This window comes from Zootermopsis nevadensis, unplaced genomic scaffold, assembly GCF_977971745.1.
Source record: "Zootermopsis nevadensis isolate Lab colony 2312 unplaced genomic scaffold, Znev_1.0 Znev_ptg000010l, whole genome shotgun sequence".
In the NCBI taxonomy this organism is placed as follows: domain Eukaryota; kingdom Metazoa; phylum Arthropoda; class Insecta; order Blattodea; family Termopsidae; genus Zootermopsis; species Zootermopsis nevadensis.
In genome coordinates this window covers 16,724,809-16,752,664 of record NW_028259142.1, presented here as the reverse complement: position 1 = coordinate 16,752,664, position 27,856 = coordinate 16,724,809, and the positions used below count along the sequence as shown (strand labels likewise).

Genomic DNA, 27,856 nt, shown 5'->3' with positions numbered 1-27,856 from the left:
TCAACCCCAGAGATTTCACTTCCTTCGCGCAAATGCCGCTCTAACCATCACAGTCCCTATATATTCCCTGAGATTCGGAGACCCTTGCTCTCCGAAAAAACCTGCACCAAATATCCTTTCATATCCTTCCGCATACCCAAATTTATATCTCAAGCTGTAACCGCACGCAAGCCGGGCACGCTACTGGGTTTGATCCCGAGTCGTGTGCGGAAGGGCGGTTGCTCTAGCTTCATGGTTTTGTCCAGGGTGGTCCAACTTTTTCTTTCCCTCGGGCCAAGAATACTTTTTCCGTTAACCCAAGGATTAAGGAACCCCTCCTGGCATTTTTTAAAACTAGTAGCAACATTTTCATTGTATCAATATATAACAGGACAGGGTTATTATTCTCAATGATTATGCTAAGCGTAAGAAATGCAGGATACAAGACCGGTTTTAGAACGATGTATCTAGTTCACAGTACGGAAAGTGTTAACTGTGCAGTTGACTCTCTACCAGGGAATTTGTTACAAAACATTGAAATATATAGGGGGGATGTGGTAGTGGCAACATTTTGGAGATTTCAGGGAAAAACGAATAAATATGCAGAATCAGTCACCCCCAAACTGGCGTGGAATTACTGCATTAACACTGATGTAACCGATTTGGTACACTACAGTGGGCCTTACAGTCAAATTCTTAAATAATAATAAACTCAACAAAAATGTTTCCAGATTCAGCTGTAATATGTATTTTTTCGATGTAACATACACGCCTACCAATAAACAACATACTGCAAGATGCGGACAGTTGGCGACACTCCATTGTTCAGTCCTGCAAGAGAAAGGCAAAATCTTGTTATTACAGTCCCAGGTTTCAGACGTGGCGATTGCCAATTAAATGCGCAATGGGCACAAGATTAAGTGTGTGGGTTCACTAATGAAGACATGTGAAAAAAAGTAAAGTTTGTCCCACTATACGCCATGTAGGCGTTTGGGGTGAGTGGAGGTATAGCTCCTCTCTTCCTTGACCTCGGCACTAGATGGGGGTGAGTGGTCAGCATCACGCCCCGGCCGGCTTTACCCCCGGGAAAGGACCCCGGTACCCATTGTAGAGGAGGCTGGGTGGGCCCCAGAGCCGGTCTGGACGCAGAGGCTAGAGGAAAAATCCTCTGCCCCCGTCGGGGATCGAACCCCGGCCGTCCAGCCCGTAGCTAGTCACTATACTGACTGAGCTATCCCGGCTCAATGAAGACATGTGAGCGAGTCTGTTTCTTAGTTTTAGTGTGTCACCATCTAGTTATCAGCACTTTGTTCAAGCACACATAACACACCCGATTTCCTCTCATTCGCAAACCAACAGCTACGACTAAAAAAATAGACAGAGGCATGAATGTATATGACACCTCCTTTCGTTTCTGTAGACATGTCAGTCTTCGTATTTATACATATTTGAAACTTACATAAAAATGAAGCATAAAAAAGGCCCACCCTAACAGCAGACCAAAATCAAGAGGGTTTATTGCAACAAAATTACTTTTACAAAACATAATTCATGTACATACTTCACAATAAATTTTCTAAACATCCTCATTCTCGAACATGGCTGTCTTCTGTGTTGTAGCACCCTACGGTCATCACCCTGATGATGGATTCAGCAAATGCCTCTGAAACGTTGGTAAACGTCTACCAGATTACACGGTCGTACAGCCCAGAAGGCAATGATGTCGTGAGAACATCAAATCCTGCATCCTCATTCTTTCCCCAGTAACAGCGAATTATGTGGAAACGGTGTACATAACCAATTCAATATATGGTAACACATATGTGTGCTTAGCGTGGTACAGCCAACCATATTTATCAAGCCCCGAATGTTAACATGACCGACTGTCAATATCTTCATAACCACAACCGCGTATCTTCTGAGAATAACCTCTGATTTTTCTGAATCAAACGACTAAAAATATCAGCTACAAAGTTTCACATATAAAGTGACGTTATATGACACGATACGTAGAGTTGACTTATGGATGTTCGGCCCAATGTGGCCAAGTTTTTAGAAATTCATAAAATGCTAGACCGGGGCTCTCTGTGGGTGACACCTGTCGATGTGCCAAAAGTTTATAATGGGGTGAAATCTTTCCCATTGTCACCCCCAATTCCATCAGCTGTTTCCCAGCTAAGATCTGCTTCGGTTCAGGCACATCCACTGTGAACGTTCCGATGAACGCAATGCCGATAGCTCGACTGTTGTAACCGTAGGCGAAAGCACCTTCTGTGTCCCAACCGCGGCCCTCATACACGTTCCCGTCGCCACCCACCAGGAAGCTGTACCCGATGTCGTTCCACCCGTTGCTTTCGATGTGGAATGTCTGAATATGACGCACAATGAACACGCATTCTGCTTGCGTCGAACAGTTGTCAGTGGCTGTGTGCAGTATCACCACGTATGGCACCGGATGCTGAAGTGGGTTGCTAGGCCTGACAGCTGGTTGGGCCAACCACGTCCGTCGATTGATAATTCTCAGCGTCCCACTTACAGCATTGTTTGTCGCTGGAACAAGAGAATAAAAACAAAAATGAAAAGGGTAGGGATTTATAAACCATTTCCATGCTACGCACGAGATATTTCTTATGAAAGTACTGATACTTTCGTCTGAATTTATTCGGTGTTTCAAATGATACTTGAACGAAACGAACGAAACCAGTGAAAGGTACGTGCTGTGACTTTTCAGCAGCATGAATTGGGACCACAGATATATAAAGACGGTTTCTCTGAATGAAAATAATCATGCATGTAGTCTAGTAGAAGTTCATTGACGTTTCAGAGGTACTTGATTCCTAGTAGCTTACTCATCGCTCTTGTGATAGAGGCATCAATAACCTCTGAAACGTCGGTAAACGTTCACCATCCCAGATGGCAGTTACCTTCATATTCGCCGCCGTGAGAACCTGAAACCTCACGTGGGTAGTTACTTCATCAACTGAGCCATTGCAGCTCCCAGAAGAGTGTGTGTACACAATACATTGTCATCTAGATAACTAGTACTCATCGCCTGTCAAAGTTACAGACGAACAAAGACGACAAAATGTCGGATATGATAATTGCAGTGGTAATTATGTTATTACGCATCACTAGAAACAGGAGGGTCTACTGCGCATGTCTTCAGGACGATTTTTTTTCCCAGCTACTTTTATGTGACCAAACACGTTTGTGTGGCGACAGTGCACTATTGCATTGTGGAGGTACGCTGTTCGAATTTCGGTCGGGTCGCTTTTTGTCACTCTGTTTCTCCAGGCGAATACATGGTCGTCCCTTTATAAACACCCAATTTCAAACTCTGCAGTTGAAATAACCGAAGCACCAAACAGTGAAAGATGAAGCAAACTGTGCTCTTTACTTTCCTGGCGTAGAAACCCTGCTGCAGGAGGCATAATCAACATTTTATTTTAAAAGATGAAGACGTGACCCTCGGCGTGAGAAAACTTGTGGCAGTCGCAACTGCGTCAGCCTGTTCTCTCATTTGACGTCATAATGCCTAAGATGTTTGTGATTCGCTTTAGCGCTCTTTCTTGCCTTGAACTAGGAAAAAGTCTCACATTCCTGTGGTCTCTGGGTACATGGACCCGTCCCTACCCCCCCTGACGTTTGCATCTGGTGTGTACCACTTGTTTGCATAAATATTTATATCCCACGACGGTCTGCGTTGCAGTTTTACTTCTCCTCAGAATTGTGGTTATCGGGTGTCTGTCTTACAAGAGAAATCGAAGACGCTGTACTTTTGTCCCATTTTGGAGGATCCGGTGTTTGAATCTCGGCCTGGAAGTGGTTTTACGTCATTTATCCAACCTTATTCTGGGATGATATCTTTAACCAGCCACGGTGGTCTAGCGGTTAGAACGCTGGCCTTGTAATCCTGGGGTCTCGGGTTCGATTCCCGGCGGTGCCCGAATTTATAACTTGTGTTGGGCAAGGCCGTGGTCTAGGCAACACGGAGTTTTCCTCCGGGGGCTTCCCCGGTTTCTCCGTGGCATCCCAACAATTACTCCATTCACACACAGAAGAAGGCAATGGCAAACCACTTCTGGATCATCTGCCAAGAACGTATATGAACAGGTCCCAGTCCGAGAAAAGGATAGAAGGATCCTGTTCATATGGACCTGTCGTCAGACAGAACACTACAAATAAATAAAATAAATCTTTAAGCAGGCGACGACGACCTCCATAACAATTCACTGATCGTCATCTCACCGTTGGAAGCAGCTTAAAGGAGCCAGTTTCGATGCCTCGTTATATTACTGCAAGAATGTTGAATATTGATAATGATTAATATTCTCGTAATGGTGGGGGGATTTGGACATCAGATTGAGTCCAGTAGCTTTTGTCTCTAAAAATGCGTATTAGAATTGTGTCGACGAGATTTAGCATAGGGAGTTTACAGCAAACGTTGGTCTAATTTTAATAAAGTTCGGATTCTACTTTTATAGGCGTGTATACGAAAAGATAACGGAAGTTTCACTGGGAGAATGGGATCAGCTTACTCGACTTCGGGAATATGGATTCCGAGAACTTTCTGACTGCGAATCACAACAGCTCGTTTTTATGCGGTGACTGACGTTTAGATTTATTTCATAATTCTTGCGTCGCGACATACCGATTAATGCATTGAGATATTATACCAAATGACTTTTGTTTTTATGAGTGATAAACATGAGTGGTTTAACGCTCTAAAATTACGATCGAAACAGATCCAATGCTTTATTAAAGTTGAACAGCTCAGTCGAGTGGTTAGCATCTCTGCTTCGTATTCTAGAGGTTCCGGGTTTGAATCTCACTCGGAGACCGACTATCTTGACTGAAATTTTTCGTAGTTTCCCCAGCAGCGCCTCCAAGAAAATTCTGACAGTAACTGAAAACAAACCAAGATTCATTCTTCCACATCCTTCCAAATCCATCAGTCGGTCTCATCTCCATAACCAAAGGAATTGTTTCTGAGAACTGCGAAACTTCTGTGACGTGAGTGCATGCGTATAGGCATTTTTGTAAGTCGGTAAAAATTAGTAAGACTTATCTTCTGTTTTATATAACAGCAGTGGGCGTATTAGCGGCCGCTGGTAAAAAAACCACTCGCTCTTTCTTGAAGGTCAATGAATATTAGCACAGTGTAAACTCTTATGCACTCGAAGATGACTGTCTTCTGGGAAGTTACGTTGTACTCTGGTAGAAGTTTACAGACGTTCAAGATGTGCTTGCTGCTTCCATCATCAGTGAGTAACATCCCGTAGGTTGCGTCCCAAGTCATTTATGCCAGTGGCACGTGATAGGCCATTCTTGCATTAATCTGAGAATAAATCAATGTTGTGCAACAGTGTCTTCCATCAATGACATCAGATAGGTTCTGCTATCTTCTAGTCCGAGGTCCCATTGCTGCCCTTGAGTTCCCTGGGCTCTGACAGTGGGAGCTGTATCTGTTTCCACAAGATGGCGCCGTTGCTTACGATGGGCCCACGGAGACTGGAAAACATCCCGGATCGTTGTATTTGATTGGCGTTAAAATGCGTGACTTAGAGGGAGGCGGTGAGGTCTTGTATCACATATTAAAATTCCAGGAAACGTTCACATGATACAAAAAGCCGTATTGATGCAACCATCATAATTTTATAAAAAATAATCAAATTATTTCTTGTGTTTATAAAAAATATGGCACTAAAATAAGAGTCGATACTATTATATCAGACAACAAAAGTATCCCATAAAGGGACACATTCCTCTGGAGAATTCTGCAACACACATACATCATTTCTTGCAGACACAAATCTGTTGTTTCTCAACTACTCAAATTAATAAAGTCTTCTCGGGCTATCAGACGTGTTAGCTGGTGATCAATCGCCGACGTTTCGAGGACTATTTCTGTCCTCGAAACGTCGGCGATTGATCACCAAATAACACGGCTGATAGCCCGAGAAGACTTCATTAATGAAAGCTGCCGTGAAAGCTTCACATCATATACTCAAATTAAATAGAACCAGAAATTGGACCTATATTTCCTGTTTGTGAAAAAGTATATCAAAGAATTTTAAAATAAGAGCTGCTGAATGTAATGATATTTAGTTGCTGTGCAATTAACTATATTTCAGTCTAAGACTTATTAAAAAAAACTCCGTCACTTAAACTAGGGATTTTACTAAACCGATAAGTATAAAAGTAAATCCAGTTATTTTTTAGTGGAATTCAGTACAATAATTAGTCTAAATCCACTGAATACATTGTGAAATGATTTTATTTTTCGGGTTCTAAGCCCATTAATCAAGAGAGAAGGGCAGATTTGTTTCAATCCCTCAACTAACGCACAAGAGCGAGTGTAAATGTGGACCCATATTAATGTTTATTGGTCGGACATTGGATGATTATACATTTCTCGAACAACTTTCCTGATCTGACGTCACGTACTGGATCCGGCCGCGACAGACACCAGTTTCCAGATTGACGTCATCAGCATAAAGTTTCAAAGACCAGGTATCGGTAGAGGGCATGGCATTTATGCTTCAGAGATAAAACTAGTTTCCGTGCCACTGTTTTCATTAGCATCTCACGTCTAACGAAAATTCTATTTGGATGGTAAAACACTTAACCACACTGAATCAATTGCATGAGTTATTTAGCAGCCTCTTGAATCAGATGGCATGAAACGGCGAACTGGAATATTACCAACCTTCTCAGACAAGGTAGATGGCAACTCGGCTGAGATTCAAACCGGGTATAACCAGAATAAAATTCTAAAATTTTTACCACACAAAAGTACTCGATACGGCTTTCTGTCACTATTTTAGTTAGTTGATTTTGGCCTATATCCACTACGAACCTAGAAACCTCGTTGAACTTCTACGTTCAAAGTCGCCATAAAATGTTACTGAGAACTGAAAATGTACGTGGTAGATTGTGAATGCAGGTGATTCACTTTACACGTTCCAGCGAATCGCCGCGTGTATAGGAAACGTGCCCTTCGGATTTTCTAAGTGACACACCATAAGAGACCTTAACTTGCAATGCCCGGAAGCTGCTACCTCGGTCGCAGAGAGGTACTGACGCTCCTCGTATGGCTCACGCGTTCGTGGTATCAACTGTTAAAGTCGTTGCTGAGGATATACGTCAGTTATGGCGAACCTTGTTGTGGCTGTGTGCCAGTAACGAATGAGAATATGTCCGTGTGTCGACGAAGTAATCAACAGTCATTTGAAACGCAATCCACGAATTTCATCCGTGTCATTGTAAGGGCCCTCAAGTGACATACGTGTCACAGGCTTGACATCTCTGGTGTGCGTAATAAGACCTGGAAACTAATCTCAAGAAATAGAAAGCTAATGTAACATCCTCGATTGTCTTCTACCGAAACATTTACCTCGACTGCGAGTACGAGCAAGAAGTACGTTCTGTTATTCTAAGACGAATTGTCGCCGGTCTGATGCCACGAGAACAGTGAAGCTAATTAACTGTAACAAGAAGCTGAGTTGCCTGTTTGCTGCTTTGGATTCAAAATGCTATTTTTAGGCGACTTTGTAAGTGTACTCCCTGGGTTTTCCACGATGTTGAATCGTGAAACCGCAACCGGCCTCGTGCGCACTCTTGTCTGTTTACGATGACTCGTCTAAAAATGTGTCCCTGTCGTGCGCTATTACTCAATTGTCTTCGACATTACGAATGGTCGTTAGCTTATTTGTTTTATTCTTTCTGTACTTTCTAATTTGTGTTTCCAATCGGCACCTCTCTTTTTTTGATACTTTCTTTGTCTTTTTTCTTAATTTCTATTGTTTTCTTCCGATTTTATTTTGTATTACAAATAAATACCGGTAGCTACATATAATGCGGACTTTGTTGTTGTCAGTGTTGGACATGCGGGTTCTGCTACCAGGGAGATAGTTTACTTCGGTTAGCTGCATATAATTGTTTCACATTTCATTTGGGTATTTGTCCCTTTAGTAATTATTTCTTAATCTTCTGTTTTTCACCATCACTTTAGTTTCCTTCCAATTTTTTGTTCATTCAAGTTTTTATTCAGTACGTTCCTGTTTTTAATTTATGACTACAGCTTTAAATTCACTCCAAAACCTGTATCAGTGTTATTCACATTGTAACTTAATATCATCGGCACTGGAAAAAAAAATTGTCGATGTCAGGCTTCGGTGTCAGCCATGTCGACGTTTTGAGTTCTCCCACTAGGGACTTAGGTTCGTATTTAATTATTTCATTGACATTCTCATTCTACGAGGTGCGATCGGAAAGTTTCAAGACTGTGTCAATAGCGGGCGAACCGGATGTAGTACGAGCTTCTGCCTTTAGGGGGTGCGGCCTACATTCATAGTGAATCAGTGTGCCAGCCGGCATCATCGAATTAGCATTTGTTTCTCAGTTACGGGCGTTTTGGTAGTGCATTACACCGACCCTCCTGCGATTTCGGAATGACGTGTGCATCAAATTTTGCCAAAGACTCGCCAAAACGGCTACGGAAACCTATGAAATGCTAAAGCAAGAATTTGGGGAGTCCGCAATGGGTCGTGCACAAACCTTTGTGTGGCATTCACGTTTTAAAAATGGCCGAACCTCTGTCGATGATGATGAGCGTTCTGGACGACCATCTTCGAGCACAACGCCCAAAAATGTTACGAAGATTCGGCAGGCCATTCACGAAGATCGACGTCGTACCATCAACGACTTGTGCGACATTGTTGGGATAAGCTATGGGACCTGTCAGCTGATTCTAAAGGAAGAACTCCACATGCGACGCATCATGACAACGCGCCTGCGCACACCGCCCTCAAAGTTCGGCAGTTTTTGGCCTCAAACACCATGGCCGTCATCCCGCACCCTCCTTATTCACCGTGTGACTTCTTCCTCTTCCCAAAGATGAAAATTCAGCTAAAGGGAAGGAGATTTGAGACGATAGAAGAGATTCAGGCAGAATCGCAGATGGTGCTTGACAGGCTGACAAAGAAAGATTTCCAGGGATGCTTCCAGGCTTGGCAGCGGCGCTGGGATCGTTGTGTTCACTCCCAGGGGAACTACTTCAAGGGTGATGGATGAATTTAATACCTGAGATAAGTGTACGGGTTTTTATAGGCGCAGTCTAGAAACTTTCCGATCGCACCTCGTATAACCGTTTTTCGCTTTTTATTAACACGAAGATCTTTCGTGGTTGTGAGTTTACAAGATACCAGTAACTATGTGCAGATATGAGAAAGTTTGTGAAAATTTTGGGTAATGTTCATAATTATACAATAGTTACCCCGATAACTGAACGTTGCGGATATGATGCCGTCCTCGGGGAGACGAACCGACGTACCTGTTTCCTCTTCAAGACGTGGCAGTGAGAAGAGTACCGCCACCAACACCACCATTACACATACGCAGATAATTGCTAGCATTGTCAGACGAGTCCTTGTACACTTCATTTTGCGCCCCCACTGCAACATTCTGTTCTTCCACCCCACCATTGGCTCCACCTCTTGGTCTGCAAGAGAATGATGAATAATCCGTGATGAATTTTTGCAAGTACAGTAAACCTTCGCCAACGTGGGGGACATGTGTCTCGGAAGCTGTGCGTTAAAGTAAATAAACAATAATATGAATGTCGCTGTTTTCTGCTTTGGAGCGCTACAACCCACAAGACCCTAAATCCTGCTAAACAATAGTATCAGCGCCCTGATAGTGGAGGCAGCAAGGCCTTCTGTCATGATGCTCTCTTTGACACTTCGCAAATGACTGACGCATACGAATGGACTGGTGGATTATACTAACAAGAATTTAACTCTATCAAATACTTGTTGGTTATCTCAGAAGACGGTGACGCAAATACTCTTTATGGAAAATGGCGACATTTTCTTGCCAACGTGTAAAACAGAACGTGATTTAAATGACGAAATACTTCACAAGTCTGATTAGCACGTCGTAAGTTTGTTAAGGCGTCTTGACGTATAAACCGAAATAAGAATAGTACCAACATTATCTCATTATGATCATTATTATTTAGAAGTAGCAATGGGCTTGGGGACATAAAGGATGTTGTACAGAGTTTCAGACTAGAGAATATATGAAATGATATAATGAAGATGGCTGGTCTTCTGGGTTGTTGCGCCGTATAGTCTGGACGGGCTCTTGTAAACACGGTAATGAACAAATTAACATATATTGTCAATATAAACATAACGAAGCACTCCAACAGTAGGAGTTCTGCTAGAAGTAGCTGATCTCATAAGAGACAGTGAAATTTAGCTGTTCATTGTTTCAGTGAATCAATCAATGTCCACCACAGTTTGAAATTTACCGCGACTGGCATTTAGAACAAGAATTATTTCGTAGCGACAGGGAGCAGGGTAGTGCTCACTTACAGTCAGTCACGAGTCAATATGGTGGCATTATACATGCAATTCGTGTTATACAAGTCCAGCGCGGTGGTATTGATTGTACGAGTTGCAGTCAGGCAAATGTAGGCCACACGCGACTTTATTCGACATCGTTTGACGGTAGAGAATTGTGTCAGCGCGATGGGGAGTCGAATTTGAATTATCCATGGACATATACCGCACCAAACATACACGCTTAACTAAAAATTAAATCTAAAACTTGCAATAACGTCTTACTGTCGTTTTTAATCCAGCATTCTGTTACGTATTGGTCAGGTTAGTTCAATCAGAAAAGCGAATGGGTGTAGGTTAAACGACCTGGATTCGATTCTCGGCATGGGAAGGGATTTTTATCTTCGTCACCACTGTGCCCAGACCAGTTGTGTGGTTCGTACAGCTTTCTACCCGACGGTTACCGAACGCTGTTTCTCCATCTAGGATGAGTAGGTCTTTACCTACACATTTTAACATCGTGTTAGTTAAGCGCAGGGAAGAATATGAACCTGACAGGTGGGTCAGTAAAGTGACTGAAGGACGACCGATGGAATTTTGTCTTTGTCATCGCGTTCAAACCCGTCGTTGGGCAAAATTAGTCACCCATCCAGATATCAAGGTTGAACCACTCGGAGTGTGAAGCTAACCATTCACCTCCAGCTAGTTATTAACATTTAGAGTTTTCCTTTAACTCCCCACATACGCCTTCACAGAAAAGCAGAGTCGATAACGTGACATGGTACTGGCTGGAAGACCGCGATTCGATTCCTGGCACAGGCAGAACTCATCTCTTTCACAAACATGGCTGTCCTCTGAGTTTTTTTTTTTTTTGGTGTTCAGTCTGGTAGCAGTTGCCTATGTTTCAGAGGTGCTTCCTCTCCTGTCATCCTGACAAACTTCTACCAGATTGCACGGCGCAAAAACCCAGATCACAGCCATCGTCTTACTCACTGCCTCAGATCTGACATCTGTGCCGCGTCTGTATAGACTAGGGTCTACATAGTTCTGTATGGGCCTACAGCCGATTTCGGGGACAATTTCCCAGCAACGTCAGATCCATCATCCACGTCCATCTAGTGCATAACGTCTGGAGCGTTGGCTGCATTCCGTTTCCACTCCGTGGTGCTTAAGCCCAACGAGTACTTCATCTTCACAGTTTGTAAAAGCTGTAAAACACCTAATAGATAATACGGCTGTCCTCATTCGTTCTGTTTGATTTAACATACACCAGCCTATGGAGTGCATTTTGTTGTGTAAATTAACTGTCTGGCAGCAGAACCCAAAGCTTCAATACTGATAATACCAAACCTCGCAAATGGATACGATCCTGTTCCATCCACTTCCGATTCGTACAACCTTATATTATCCCCCTATCCCCCTCTATGTCTTACAAGTAATCTTTTAACATAATTTTCTACAAAATTCTGTAAGCATTCTATTGCCGTCACATCCAATCCCACTCCATCGTAGGCTCTTTGTGAGCCTAAACAATAATACGTGATTCGTACGTCAGGAAGTTTATCGTTATGTAAGTTCATTGCATGTGGAGAAAATTGCATAATGAGGAGCTCCACTGTTTGCAGTCTTCACCAAATATTCTTAGGATGATGAAGTCAAGGATAAAGTGGGTTGGGCAGGCATGTAGCACATGGGAAGATGAGAAACTCGTACAAAATTTTGGTTGGAAAATCGTGAAGGAAACAGACCACTCGGAACACTAGGCGCAGAAGAGTTTGGGTGTGTAAACCGGATTTATATGGATCGGAATAAGGGCCAATGAACATTGGTTTCATAAAAGGCGGTGAATTCCTTGACTAACTGAGCGTAACCTACTATTAGCTTTTCAAGGACTCTGCTCAACTGATTTATGTAAGTTAATTATCCCAGATTACTCACTTAATCCATCCCTTAGTCCAGATATTGTACAGTCTTCCTGGCAGAAAGGGAACACGCTTAACACCCATACAAATTATCTTGAAAAATTATTATTTTTCATGACAGAGTCTTGTGGAAACTAGATGTGATGACAAAGTAAGTGGTAGCAGTAACTCAGACTTTGTTGTGCAATTAGATGAATTTACTGTGTGATGCTATGCAGGACCTGATGTATAAAAACTTTTAAGTTAGAAACATGCGCACTGCAGCGTACTGTGGGAATTTAAAATGAAGGTCACTGTTACAATGCTGATGTTTTATTAGCTAAGGCTGTCGCGACGTCTTGCAACTCAAGTAATTTTGTCTCTCTCTCTCTCTCTCTGCTCTGTCAGGGAATTTTGTGTGGTGAATTTATTGTATTGTGGCGAGTTTTCTAGACAGCGCAACCGTGAAGCGAGCGAAATTAAGGGGACGTGGTAAGCGCTGTCACCGCCATCTCCCCGTCGTCAATTTTGCACGTTTCTAATCAACTACAAACCAAACAATCATGAAATCTGATATATGTATAGCTGTTTTCTTTCTGACATTTCTTTTTCTAGAAATATATATAAAATCTTTTACCTCCTCCTCCCCCCCCCCCCCTAAGCGCATATATGGCGTATAGTGGGACAGCTTTCCTTTTGTTTACTTCATGATTTTACGTAAAGTCAGTATCTTCGCCAGCTTCCACAACAATATTTAATTAGCCTTATTGGTATAAATGCCATGCTTCCGCTTTGTATAGTTGGAAAGAAATATCAAGTAGTTTTATTTTTCGATAAATATATAGCACCGTTTCTCAGAAAACGTACAACATTTTATTTTATCTTCATATTGAGGTTATCGTCCTACACGATCGATGTGAATAAAAACAAAATTCGTGCGTTAACTTTTATTGTCGATTACTGAATACAAAATTTCATTCATATTTATTAATTTGATGATTATTTATTGAGAGATAGGCAGGGACGGACACTGTCTTTCCATTATGTTTATTTTATTAACTGTGTACAAAGATCTTAAGGGACAATATGGAGCCAATGAAGTAGGTGTATCAGCTGAGTGGGATGAGAATGAAAGTTTGTAAGGGGCTCTACTTTTCGCCTAGCACGTCATGGTCATGACCATGGTCGAGATGAGCCGATCATAAGACGTCGCAACCCAGAAAAACAACTTCGACTCTTGCCATTTGGGATAAAGTGACAAGAGCGGCGTCTTTGTAGACTCCTTCTCTCTAGGCTTACGCTTCCCCTGAGGTTTCCTGGCCAAAATTTCACATGCATTTATAACTGACCCTCATTTGTGCTGGATGATTCTGTTACTTCTCTGAGGTCCACATATTCTCCGGAGCTTTGGTTCTCAGAGACCGTTAATCCGTGTTCTTCTCTGCAATTAGGATGGGAGGATGAAGATTTCCGTCTTCTGGGTTGTTGCGCTGTGTAGTCTGGTCGATGTTTACCAACGTTTCAGAGGTCATACTGCCTCTGAAACGTTGGTTAACATCGACCAGACTACACAGCGCAACAACCCAGAAGACGGAAATCTTCATACTCACCGCTGTGAGAACCTCAAGTCTTACACAGGATGGGAGGAGTTTTACGCCCACGTAAAACAAAAGTGATAACTTGCTTTATGCACTGTTAGACTTCGTGCTTGAAGTGGGAAACGGAAAGATAAAGAGTGTGTAGTGTACTGAGTCAAGTCTCTGTTTTTCTGCCATTGAAATAACACTTTTAAGAGCCAGTTGTAAAAAAAAAACTAACATCTTACTTCTTTGTTTTCTGCTCTCTTGTATTACTTCCTCACTGCAGTGCTACTGTGCCACGGAAGAGTATTATTGGCTGTGTTTTTATCTGCACAACTAAATGTGTTGTGTTATATTCGAAAGTGAAACACTTTCCGTATAAGTCTTTCTCGGTGGTCCAAACTATAAAATAAATCTGCAAGTTCCGTTTTAATATTATCCTCTATATTTACTCCTGGTCTACTAATTGGCTCATCTCTTTTTCCTTTTATTTGTCTCTCAATTTGTGTTTTTGTTTGCTTGTTCCGTTTATTCTCTGTATTTATCCCCTTCCTTCTTGCTTTGTTTCTCTCATTTACTTTCAAATCTGTCCTGTTTGTTCCTTTAGTTATATGCGCCGTGTATTCCGTTTTGCCGTGTGTCCGTGTCGCCCGTCACAACATAATTGTGTGTTTACATACAGCGGTAGCATGTGATAGTACGAACGTCCTTATCTTTGTGGCCAGTTGAAGTTTTCTTAGGGTTTAATAGTAAATGTGTTAGATATGAGGCCCAGACGCAAGGTGAATTATGATACCGGTTGAAAGCAAATATTACTTCAGAATCGAGGACTTCTCATCATTGTCCATTCCGTCACATTCGATACGAACGCTAGAATTAAATCGCTTCATTTCGTAACCTGATCACATTTCTCATTAAATTTTCATATTCTTTTCCATGTTCACAAGAGCCCGTCACTGTTCCCCCAATTCTGAGGCGGGATAATCCAATCCCCATCATCGTACTTTGTTTCCTTCACACCCAATTTAATATTATCCTCTAATGTGTGCCAAGGTCTCGGATGTGGTCTTCATCCTTCATGTCTTCCGCTTCAAAAAGTTGGTGCATTTCTTATCTCTCCCATACATGCTATATGTCCTACCATTTTCACCAGCCTTGATCTGATCGCCTTAATGCAAGAATTGCCTAAGACGCAACGACGACCTACGTGACGTAGCGCGAACACCTTTAGAATGTTAATGTCAAGTTCTGCAAACAGCGATCTGCTTTCCGTCTCGTATCTTCGGAAATTGTTTTGGTTATTTCCATGCAGTGAGATCATGGAAGGTTAGCCACAATATAACACGAGGCCGAGTTTCTTTGAAAGTACCGCATCTGGTCAGGAAGAATACTTGACGCGGAGTAGTTAGCACTCCTGTTAGCTAATCATTCGATACTAGAAAGTTTGAGCTATTATCGCGTCGTTAAAATAAACCACAAATAAATGTATTTATATTAAGCGCTTTCATGCGTACTTCTGTACGAATATGACAAATTGTATTCAAAACTAACAGCTCCTGCCGCCCGCCCGTCTGCATATTTGTCCCCGAAAAGAACCGAACGAATTTAGGCAACATTTAGTTCCGGTCAACACCAAAAATTGTAGGACCATATTAATTTTGGCACGAATTTGCTCAGTATGACATTTATTTTGGACGAAATTCAAACGAATATTAGCACATCATAAAAATGTGACATCACTAAGCATCTATGTAAATGTAGTGGATTCCGGTTACTTGGGACACACCGGGACCAGAACACCTTAGCCAAATTATGCGAAGTTCCACGTAAAGAGTTAAAAAGGTTTGTTCTTAAGATTTGCCCCGATTAACCGATGGTCCAATTAACCGGAATCTACTATACATAACAATAAGCTCTAGGAAGACCTTAAGACATATAATTTTCTTATGACTTTTCACTTTTCGTGGCGAGGCTAACAGAAACTATTGATTAATAATTATACAAAGTTGTTGTTCATCTGTGTGAATCATTTACATCAGTACAAACAGAAACTATGATAAATTTATCAGATATAGGCCTAACTTCAACATTTCTTACCAATGCCATGTTTGTAGTTTGTGACATGTCTGTAAGATAGAGCTTCTACGCAAAATCTATGGCTATGTTATATCTCCAAACAACATTTCGCACGCATAAATCATTGCGTCACAGTTATCACAATCAAACTGAAAGTTTAAAGCGGCCGCCATGTTGTTTTACATTACAAAGAAGCCTTAGGTTAGCAAAAAGAGTAACATGTTTTCTGAGAATTTATCGATTCTCTGAATTTCTAGACCTTACATAAAATTACATTACTGTCACTCGAACATCAGGAGTTCGCATGATTGCCATGTTGTTTTTCACTGGTGGCATGATTTCATACCAAACTTCGTGAATAAACGCCAGTTCGTCCAAAAGTCATTACAAAGAACACATGAACATCAATAAATGTAGGATTAAATAAATTACACTAAAGAAAGCAAACTATAAGCTACAATGAAGTAGGCTATAGAATATTATCAGCATTAGCACAAGTCTGCGAAATACTCAGTACGTCCGTCTAACTACGCATTCAACGATACTTCTGAAGTCACGAGGTTTGTTATTTATGTATCCTAAAGTCTTGGTCTTAGTAGATAATGTTTCCTGAAAGTGAAGGATGTTCGCCGATAATAAACTCAATGGAACTATTAAAGAATTCAGGATTGTCGGTCTCCGTACCAAGAATCGAAACCGAGGTCTCTGAATACGAAGGAAGAACGCAGATCGCGGCATTTGATTTTATATACTGTCCTGAATCAATATTTCATCACCACCATCTACAAAGTTTCCATTGCTGTAAACGCAGCAACAGCGGTATTCTGGCACACTGAAGTTGTCACAGACCTTGGCCTTTTTGTCTTATTTACCATTCAGATCTGATACGCCTTTATGATCACGTGACAACCGCCCTGTCCCTGTAATAATGTGGCGTATAATTCAAGATTACTTATTGTCCAGTGCCCTTTCACCTTCCATTCGGAAATCGCTTCCTGATCAGTTCTGTCAGTATTTGACACTGCACCAGTTCAAGATTTATTGAATTATATCTTGCATAAATAATACTTAAAATTTGAAAGCGGGTAAAAACACTAAGTCTATTGGACTTAATCATGTAAGAAACAAAAAGAAACAGTGAGATTTTAGGTTCTCAAGGCAGCGAGTATGATGATGACTGTCTTGCGGGATGTTGCGCCGTGTAGTCTCGTAGAATTTCACCGACGTTTCAGACTACACGCCGAAACATCTCACAAGTCAGTCATCTTCAAACAAAAATAAATTTCATTTTCTTGTTGCTTTAACCAAAAACCAAGTGGCTCTCTCCGTAGTACAGGATCGCCTTTAAAATCCAGTCCTGTGCCAATTCAGTCCATACACTCAAAAGCTGTTTTATAATACGATCGCCGGTACAAAATTTAATTCCTGCTTCGAGAAATAAGAAATCGAGGAGAGCCGATCCAGGGATCCACAGTAAGCGACGCTCAAAGAGCAAAGCGGCAGTGTATTCAGTAAGAGCCCGTTTTACGTTTACGTAGCGGGGCGGCACGAACAAGCCGGAAGTACCGAAGCGTCACTTCCGCGTGACTTGAACTTGTACAACAAGGAACTTTGAGAACGAACTGCTAAGGAGAATACAGGTGTCCGAGAAAGAGTGCACAAATTTTAAACATTTTTCTTGAGAATATAAGCAGTGCTAAAAGATTATAGTTTTCACCACAAGAAACAGCAACTCACAAAATGTTTTCCCCACACAACGTTTCCTGCAAGATGGATTGGAAGAAATGGGCCCGTTGCATGGCCTGCAAGATCGCCGGATTTAATGACCATGGATATCTTTCTTTTGAGGATACACAAAAGACCAGGTGCACCGCACACGAGTCACTTGTTTGCAAAATCTGAAAAACCGCATCGTCCATTCTGTGGAAGGAATCACGCCTCAAATTTATGGCAACGCTTTCCGGGGATTTGAATACCGGATGGACTTTGTGCGAACCACAAAGGGAGCTCAGGTCGAAGTCCAGTGAAATGGAGAAAGGTGAGGAGAAAACTTTCTGAGTTTCTGTTTCATGTGGTGAAAACTGTACTCACCTAGCTCTGTTTATTTTCTCAGTAAAATGTTTAAAATGTGTGCGCTGTTTCTCTGACACCTGTATTTAAAACTGAGGAGGGCGAGGTGAAGTAAAGTGAAGTTCAATGGGCTGTAGAACACTGCGGAACGAGAAAGGTCATAATTTGCATTCTTTTAATCTAATAAGTATAATTAGGACGAGGTTTGGTGTTCTCGTGGCTATAAAGCTGTCCATGTTGTTCTTGTGGGTTGTAGAGCCTTGTGTACTGATACCAACGTTTCAGAGGAACACACTTCCTCCAGCTTCGACCCTGAAGAAGTTATAATCTAGTCCACACCCAAAACACCGTTCCTCTTATTTAAACCAGTTCCAACATTATCTTCCCACCTCTGGACCTCGCAGACGTTTTGCCACTAAACTTTTATTGTACCAGTGTTTTAAAATATAAACCAAATTTGACGAGAATTATGCAACTGTTACGTGAATTTCATGTAAATTAGAAGCCACATGTCTGTCTGACCAATTCAGAACCAAACTTACGTGTAACTTTTAGTGTAGACTGTGCATGTATTATGCGCCTTCACAGTTCAGAGCTATTTTAAAAATGTGCCGCTAGAAGTGGGATGCCATTCGTTGCTTGCGACGGCACGAGACAATGTCTCTGCTGCCCATCTGCATGTCATACATGAGTCAATACGGAGCAGTGGTGGAATGTTATTGACACGAAAAACCGAAGGACTCGGAGAAAAACGTTGTCCCAGTGTCACTTTGTCCTCCACAAATCCCACACGGGCAAGAAGATCACAGGAATATTTGTTACGAATGTTTTTAGAAGTAGGCGAAAGTTGGCTGGCTAGCTTGTGATTTCGTTGGATTGACGTCATGTCAGATAGTTCATTAGAAACCTAGATAATATCGCTTAAGGTCGTCTTACACAATTCTTTGTTCTGTGCATGTTAAAGGATTCTTGAAGCAGATGGTAATACTTGTGACACAATCTCGTCATATGTATCCATACAGGGGTTATACAAAGATGGCTGTCTTCTGGACTGCAGCGCCTGTAGTCTGGTAGACGCTCACCAACTTTTTAGAGGTCCTTACTGAGGCCGTGAAAACCTGAAATCCTACTTAGGGATGACAGTTTTCATTTATAGAGCTTCTATTCTTCTTTTGTCATTCACTGGCCTGTGTCATCGCGTGACTAGATCTCATACCCGCATCTTATCACTGGGTTAAACGATAGGCTGTATAATTTCAAAAGTGCTTCTATGTCATAAATAATGCTAACCACGGCCTCAAAGACGCTGCTTAGAGTAATACTCATGTGGAAAGAGCGCTTAGTCTGTAGTGTCGACGACGTCGATTTATCGATCTGTTTGGTTGTTTTCACGTTCCTGTTATTCTCTTCTTGAGTCCTTCATAAAAGTTGCGCGTTTCCTTGCAGTGTATGCATTACAGTATCACCGCACGTACCATATACGTTCTCCAGATCTGGACCCACATTTACCTTTTCTTGTCGACTCTCTGGCTGCAGGGTTATAAATGATGATAATTTATTGGAAACCCACTGCAATTTATTAATGATTATAAAATAGTCCTACTGTTGTAAAGAAGTTCACAACTCTGACTCTGATTTTGCTTGCAAATTCGCATGCATCCCTCTAAGCACTCATCAGTACGACGCTTCCTACTTATTGATTGGCGTTCTTCACTACGATGAGATTAAATTTCTACAATGACAATACTGACGCCGTGAAGATATATCGCACAGATTGATACAATAGGTCTAATAAAATAATAAACACAATCCGCACAAAAAACACTGGCTAGCCGTGAGTTCAGACCACCTGGTATAACGCATCCAGAGTTCAGAATAGATCGGATAGGTCTGTACGAAATTATTTTTACTCCAAGACCGCACGGGGCTATTTCAAAGTGACCTGGGCCGAACGGTCTCCAGTGATAAATTATATAGTTAACAAATTGTTAAACAGATGTTAATTATTCACGCAGCGTGAACATAATTTATAGACGGCGTACTTCACGGAGCAGCGTGCTTCCTGAGAAACTGATCGCCACAACTTTCATTATGGACCGCCCAGATTCATTACTGCTTTCACAAGAGCCCGTCGCAGAACCCAAGCCTCATACAGTTCAATCTAGCCCACTCATTCTAATTCTTCAAGGTCCATCTTAATACTCCTCCATTTTCATCTTGGTCTCTCAAGTAGTCTTTCTCCCAAAATGTATGAATTCCCAATCCTCTTTAATTTGATTACCGTAACAATATCTGGAGAAAAGTATTAATTTTTAAACTACTAATTACTGGAGTTTTCTACAGCTTGCTGTCAATTACTTTCTCTTAGGTTCAGATATTCTCTACACTTAATTGTGTTCTTCAGGCGGAGAGACGAACACATCAGAAGACAATTTTTATATGTGCTTCATAAATGTCATAACCTGCTAATCTGTTTACGGCGAGCTGTTAGCCCGCGCCCAGTCTCTCATCTGAATGAGAATCCCTTGTCGAGTTCTCGCTACAGCTTATTCAACCTATTTTCCCAAGTACCCTCCGAATTTGGAGGCCGTCTCTTGCAAACCCAACCTGAGGACACGCCATGCCAGAGTGACGAGCACTGATACAGCAGAATGCATAAGAAACCAGCAGTAATAATTATATTTACCTCTTATTTTGTGGGCATTATTTCCTGCAACAAGTAGAACACTGGAGTGAGAAATTTATACTAAATTCAGAGAGAATTATCTGATATAAAATTACTAGATTGGGTTACAAGAAATTACACTAAATGCCACTAATGTTGTCACAACCTGTTCACATATCTACCGCCATACTCTTATCAGTGTTTCCCAGAGCGGAAGCAGACTCCTCCTGGGGACCATTGGTCTAATTATAATGTACATAAATTACTATGGAGAAGCCATATTAAATTAAACACAATTTAATAGAATTTCAAATATGTAATAAAAGCCCATAAGTAGGCCTGATTATTTTTTGGAATTGATAAATTAAATTTTCAATCATTTTTACACGTTGGGCTGTCTTAAATCACAAGAAAGGAGTCTCAAGTAAGAGATTTTGGGAACCACTGCAGTAGTTGACAAGGAGTTGAAGGTAGGAAGACACGCTTCTCCACTCGGTATCTTTGTTGTTAAGGATCCTGTCCTTGACATTTCGCTATATACGTCCTGTTAAAACAAGAAAGTTTGTTTCATGCATGACAAAGGGCGTAAGGTCATGTAAGTATGTGCATGGCGTGTTGTTTGGCGTAATATCAAATGAAAACAAACGTTTTTTGTTCCACTTTCCCTGCACGCTGCCAGGTCCAGGATGAAAAGTTGAGATAACTGATCAAACAGTTTGGCCTTCAGAGAAATAAGGATGACGACAAAGTGATTATCGACGCATGTGAGAAACGTTAGTGTAGAATAGTTCAGTGACAGAGCAATGTGAGAAAGGAAATGACGGGGAGAGAGCAAGGCCGGGGCGAGAAACAGAGCAGAGAACAAAAGCGAAAAATGCAGAGGTGTGGAGAAATTAAAAAAACAAACTAAGAAAATAGAGTAAAAAGATCACGAAGATCAAAGGAAGAGAGAGAGAGAGAGAGAGAGAGAGAAAAGATAGAAATACGATCAGCAAAAAAAAAAAAGGTAGCTTCGGACTTAGGAAGGTCGATCCATGATTTCCAGTCGTCGTCTTCAGCTGCAGCGTGGAGCTGACTTTCAGATTTTTTTTAGCAACATATTGGATGTTCTGCATGTTGAACACGACTGTACGTTTGAGTAGACGGATGAAGTAGTTTATCGCTTGTTGCACTGCCAGTATTTATACGTTCAAATGCGCAAATGTATATTTCCCCTCACATTTGACGTCATCACATAGTTTAGTTATAATTGTAATTTATTGTTCGCAGAAAACCTTATGTTCATTGGGCAAGTGGACTGACTTTCGTATTCGCTTCGTTGAAAGCGCAGTACCGAGAATCGTCTTGAACAACGAAGGCCACGCACTGCCACTGTAGCAAGTTTAGAAAGCTGTCGTCAGCGTGCAGCGACCATCGATACGTTTGAAAAATTAAAGTTTATAATATTGCCCTTCAGTTTTCGCGGCTGGAGTTGGGTGTAAAACTTCGGATTTCGGGAATTAGCTGCGTCGAATGTTGAAAAGTAATCTTACGTTTAGGCAAACACTGCAGTTGCCATCTTCACCCTGAATTCACATTTTTATTGACTCTAAGATTGTTGTTTCTTAGTAGAAAAGATCCTCACATAACAAGCCACACTTATTATAATTTACATTTCACTGGCTTGGAGTCTGTTTTTATCGTTTTCCTCAATTTAGCAAGTTTCAGTCTCGTACAGTGAATTCGATACTGATAAATAAGCGCGATACTGTTTTAATAGCTGTATTAATTACATCTTTTTCAGTCGCCGAGCTGTAGTTTTATTGAAAAAGTCAATTATTCCAACATTTGTTCAACCGTAGACACATAAGCCTCATACAATTGTGACGACATATTTAGTTAATGTTTTGTTCTTTTGTCTGTAACAGTGTCAACGACTTCAGCTGAGGCTGTGCGTTGCAAATGACGATCTCACGGTGCCAGTGTTTCACCAGTAAGATTATAGCTTTGTATTTTCTGTTTGACGTATTTAATTTGATAATTTACGGGCCTTCTGACAGAGGAGGAGGACAGGGATAGAACTCCTGGTCGTCTCACTAAACTTTTCTCTGGATGCCTTGTCTGCCTGCACAACATTGCATGTTGAGCTGCAGATAGGGCAGACGTCTTCCGGGTCTGGCTGATAACTGTGAATATGTTGAACAAGCAGACGTTAAGATAACAGCCTCTACGTGAGGCCAGCAAACTTGGTAAAAGGACCATCTGGTTACAAGATCACTTCACTTCTGCGGATTGTTAATATGATCGTGCCATGTTATGTTCTTTTGAAAATACTGGTCTTATTTATTCTGCTTCTTTTTTAAAAAAAAACGAATTAAATGAACACGTTATGAGAAACTACTGAACAGATCCGTCGCTGAAGACAGTCGGAACGTTCACATAAAATCTAGGCCGAATGTAGGTTTGGTTATACACACTGGCGATGGAAACTTCTTCCTCCGCGTTACAGCCCTGAAAACTATATAAAAACTGAAGATGTGCGTAAATAAATTTCAGAAGGTACTGGAAATGATTCTGCTGAAACCTGATTAAGTCGGCTTACCGGAATCTTAGAAAAGCAAACTTATTCAAAGTCCATGGCGCTACTCGTATGAAATCAGAATTTCCATTTCTGTTGTCTCACCCTCGGTTGTACGTATGTGGGTACATCTATTCTATAAGGCAGTGGTCAAACATTTCACAGAGTACCAGTACTCGTTTGGACGGTAAGTTTGAAATTTTGCTACAATACTTCAATAGGCTAATCATTGCGTGACAGTTTCTCATTTCTCTTACGTTTTCTTTTGATGAACGTTGTCGACACAACTAATATCGAAAGGACTAATACCTAACCAAATACCTCCATAGTACAGGATCATGTTTCAAATGTTTATAGTTACTCAGTTGACCTTTCATGGAATCAGAAAGTTCATTATCGTGTTGACAATCCTCACGTGTCCTGTATCTCAGAGATCAATTTAATATTATTTCATCTACGACTACATCTCCAAAGTGGTCTCTTCCGTCCTGCTGTTCCAGCTACGATGCACACGCTACTGTTTTCATACCGGAAGTGTGCTGCACGACCGGTTTATCTCATGTTTGATGTAATAATGCTTGTAACAAGTGATGAGTGCGGGTTTTAAAATCCACGCAATATTTACCAACCTCCTGTTTCTTCTTTGGGTCCAAATATGCGGAGCAGGTCACTCACTAGTCTGCCTGAATTATTTAAGCAAATCCAGATCATTATAGCCGCCGGCCGCAGTGGCCACGCGGTCGGAGGCACGGACCTCGTGCGCCTGGCCGCTGGGACCGTGGGTTCGAGTCCCACTCAAGGCAAGGATGTTTGTCCTCGTCCTTCCTCTTCCAGTCTGATGGATAAAGACTGGTCATGGAAGGCAAGGCGAAACCACAGTGGTACTTTCGCAAGAAAACCCCGATGGGGTCACGACGGTCAAAGCTGACCATAGAGACTAAGAAAAAAGATCATTATAAATTCACTCCTCCACAAATCTAGTCTTCGTAACGCGGGTGTGCTGAAACAAATGCACACCAGCGTTTTAGTACAAACGTTGGTTTGTGGCCGGACACTTAATGAATAACGGCGAATATTCTGTGTGAGATTTGAAGTTTTCATGGCGGAGGGACGATGTTCTGGGTTTTAGCACCACGTATACTTATAGGTAGATGCGAGTCTATACAACGTTAAACTCTAGAAGAAGAATAACAAACTGGTGGAAAATTATAAGACACTATCAAAATCAGGTATTTTACTGGAAATATTTCGCAATTTGGCTAAAAGGGTAGGGGAGTTGGAATGATTGGCTGCTATAGGCCATAGTTCTAAATACTATACAGTAACAGGAAGAGAGTGAGGGATTATCCTTGAAAAAATTTGTTTTCATGTGTTCTTTGGGTGGCTTCCATGAACTGAACAAAGATTAAAACATGTTGGTTCGTATTCCGTATCTCTTATGTCGGAAATTATTCGACTGACTGCCAATAAATTTGTTGCCCAGAGTCTGTACTGAAAGGAGTAGGCGAGATTTAATTTTATCCGTAAGATGTATAAATTCTATTTGAAACTTTTTCCGATGTGGTTAATATTAAATCATTTATTATTACTTCTCGTAGCGCGACTAGCTTTGCAGTAGGCCTACAACTGCAACGACTGAATGGCAAGGAATGCGGTACGCATATTGGAACGAAATTTCACCGTTTCACTCTTTTCGCTGTATCCGGTTGGATCATTTTGTGTCGTACTGATAGGGTACTCACTTCCAGAAGGCTGCCATATCTGAAGCAAACTGCCGTTCACTCCTGGGGAAGGTTCACTTGTTACTGCTAATGCGGATGGGACACTTATAATAACATTGGGACTTGAAGGTGTAGGACACTGCACCTTGCCATTAGGCAACCCACTAGACATGGGATCCAACACTTCATCCACATCCACTTTCGAATCATCGCAATTCCTATAACCATTTTCACTGTGATGTGCATCAATAGTTCCGTTTTTTGTCGTGCACACAAATTGTTTAATTGTCACTGGACCGTTGTAAAACGTTTTATTGCCAAAATGAACGTCCGATGAACTGCTTACCACTATATTACCAAAGCTTGGTCGAGATTCGCTTATTTTTTTTGCTTCTAATGCCAATGCGTTACTAGAACAGGCAGAATCTATTTTCAAGTCACTATCATCATCATCGCCGTCGTCACGGTAGATGTCAGAGGTAGATTCGGCGTCTTCCTCTTCTTCGCTGTCGTCGAGTACCACCTGATCACTCCACTGGTCGACACCCTGTCTTCCTTCTCTTTCGAGATGATGGAGGTCACCCTCGCTGTCATCGTCTTCTTTGGGTCCAGGGACAGAATCGCTGTCCGCCGCCCGCTCAACATCGCGCCGACTCTCCACCATCCCCGATCTCCGCACATAGCCAACTGACGGCGCGGCGCTGCCGACACGCTGAACCGGCCCACAAGGACTTGCGCGATGACGTAACGGCAACAAAACATGTTTCTTTGAAAGAGACATCTGAAGGTCGTAGTATCTGTCATCTTGTAGTAGGTTTTCCCCATAGAGGACGTACACCTTTTGTTCTCATTTCGGGAACACGTTAGCGGTATCTGAATGAAATATGATGTGTTACAGAATTTCCAATCTCAATTCTTTCAGAGTTGATGCCTCCTGTGGCAATACTATCCAAGGTTAAAAAATTATAACCTTATGCTCTATCAGGCGACATGCAACAAGACAGCCAGTGACCGCCGGTTGATGGAGAACTGAGTCAAAATACAGAATTCATCCCACATTTTTTTTATAAATCTTCGGTTTTTAAGGCCGGGCGCAAACGGAGCTAGTGGCTGCCGCTTGTGGCTGCCACTAATGGCTAAACACGACCATTAGTGGTCGCCACCGGTGGCCGCCACTTGTGGCTAAACACGACCACTAGCGGGATAAACAGTGGTCGGAGGCAACCACAAGTAGCGAGACATGGCCACTACCGCACCGAGTGGCCCGGTCGGGCCACTACGAACGCCGTGTCTGCGCTGTCTATTAAAACCATACAAAATACAGACCGCAGCTTGTGGCGGCCACAAGTGGCTGTGGCTAGTGGCTCCGTTTGCGCCCGGCCTTAGATATTCATTCGTAGAATTAGGCCGGGCGCAAACGGAGCCACTTGTGGCCGCCACAAGCTGCGGACTGTATTTTGTATGGAGTTTTAATAGACAGCGCAGACACGGCGTTCATAGTGGCCCGACCGGGCCACTCGCTGCGGTAGTGGCCGTGTCTCGCTACTTGTGGCTGCCTCCGACCACTGTTTATCCCGCGCAAACGTAGCCACTAGCGTACGCCATAAAAACCCTAGCTCCCCACCCAGTACCCTCAACACAGCTGGCAGGGCAGTCAGGTCAGTTGCTGTTCTGTAAGTCTTTCTGCAGGAGGTATGCTTTCTCTCATGATGGTATCTTGGCGTTTTAAACGATCTTGTAACAAGGACAATCATTCATTGAATGTTGTCAAACTCATTCGAAAATACTTAAAAAAATTATCTTCGTGCCTCGTTAGCTCCTCAAAAAGCGTAGCAAAATGGCCGTATTCGCTGCACTTTTGGATGTATCCAAAAACGGCGCTGTCTTTGTCGTCGTTTACGTCGGCGTTGTCGTATTATTAGTATTGCGACCAATGCTCCCATATCGGAGTCCATTGTGCTACTGACGCGCGGCTGGGGAAAATGTCTGCATAAAGTGGCGACCACTAGTGGTCGTGTTTAGCCACAAGTGGCGGCCACCGGTGGCGGCGACTAGTGGTCGGGTTTAGCCACAAGTGGCAGCCACAAGTGGCTGCCACTTGTGGCTCCGTTTGCGCCCGGCCTTAGGTTCGGTATATGAGAGTGTGCATGTGTGTTCTGTTTCTGCTATTATGACAACATACATTTCATTTTTGCGTGGTTTGCAGTTTTCCGGATTTCTGGTTAGAAACAGCAATTCTTACTGAAAATCTCCTTTCACTTCCCTATACGCACAAGTCTGGCGTGGTGCCTAGTTAGCAAAAGAGGCAATGATACATATGTAATCAGAAAAGGTAGTTGATAATAACAATAATTCTGTAAACACGGAGATACCAATATGAATTTTAATAGTTTTTAATCCTCCGGGATACTACACCGTAGAAAATAAAGTGAAACCAAAAATGTCCGTTAAGAATGTATTCTAATCATCATCGAAGGTTGTCTATGTTGTACCTGGGATACTGGGAACGACCCGTTCTTCAAGTGCCTGAGCACTGCGGGTCCCAACTTTTCGTTGGCTTGATCTATAGACATTCGGTAGGAATCTACGCCAGAAGTGAATTAATAACAAGTCCTTGTTGCTCCACTACCGTCTGCTGTACCGAATTAAAAACTTGCTCATTCAGCCCTGGACATGGAAACAGTATTTTTCCCCCCGAAAATTTGGTATCTACCTGCGAGTCTACACTCATCGCGTTTGTGAGGTGGCTTCCTTTGTTATTTGATTGTATTTCTGTTATTTAAATATTTGACAGCATGAAGTACAGAAAGGACGCTGTGTTTTCTTATGGCTGTCATTCTGTAGGCACCATAATTTTTTACGTTCGAGGTGGAGAATGAGCAACACAAAAAGCGTATTTTACACAAATTTGGGGCTTGGTATACTATTGAATTATGAAGTGCTATACACCAAAACAATAAA

General features: G+C 42.0%; 1 protein-coding gene across 4 annotated transcripts; it reads right to left on the bottom strand.

Annotated features, from left to right (window-relative positions):
• Positions 1 to 703: 703 nt before the first annotated feature.
• On the bottom strand, positions 704 to 25,691 carry LOC110835818 (peptidoglycan-recognition protein LC). Of its 4 annotated transcripts, XR_002545029.1 has the most exons (4): positions 24,917 to 25,691; positions 9,257 to 9,481; positions 1,541 to 2,529; positions 704 to 810 (listed from the first exon to the last, which is right to left on the bottom strand). XR_002545029.1 is itself a non-coding variant. In XM_022076426.1 (3 exons), exons 1-3 carry the CDS (start codon positions 25,674 to 25,676, stop codon positions 2,000 to 2,002), a joined length of 1,515 nt encoding a protein of 504 aa, XP_021932118.1. In that variant the 5' UTR covers positions 25,677 to 25,691; the 3' UTR covers positions 1,469 to 1,999. The 4 variants fall into 4 exon arrangements, 3 of the variants coding, with proteins under 3 accessions (XP_021932118.1, XP_021932119.1, XP_021932121.1); XM_022076426.1 differs by lacking the exon at positions 704 to 810 and having other exon boundaries at positions 1,469 to 2,529; XM_022076427.1 differs by lacking the exon at positions 704 to 810 and having other exon boundaries at positions 1,469 to 2,529; positions 9,314 to 9,481.
• Between the last annotated feature and the right edge of the window lie 2,165 nt (positions 25,692 to 27,856).

Bases quoted from the DNA above. Each gene is read 5' to 3' on its own strand.
- LOC110835818 (XM_022076426.1), bottom strand. From the start codon at position 25,676: ATGTCTCTTTCAAAGAAACATGTTTTGTTGCCGTTACGTCATCGCGCA. The intron at 9,482-24,916 runs GTGAGTACCCTA...ATTCTCTTGCAG, and splicing joins GATATGGCAGCCTTCTGGAA to ACCAAGAGGTGGAGCCAATG. The intron at 2,530-9,256 runs GTAACTATTGTA...CTCTTGTTCCAG, and splicing joins CGCAACGTTCAGTTATCGGG to CGACAAACAATGCTGTAAGT.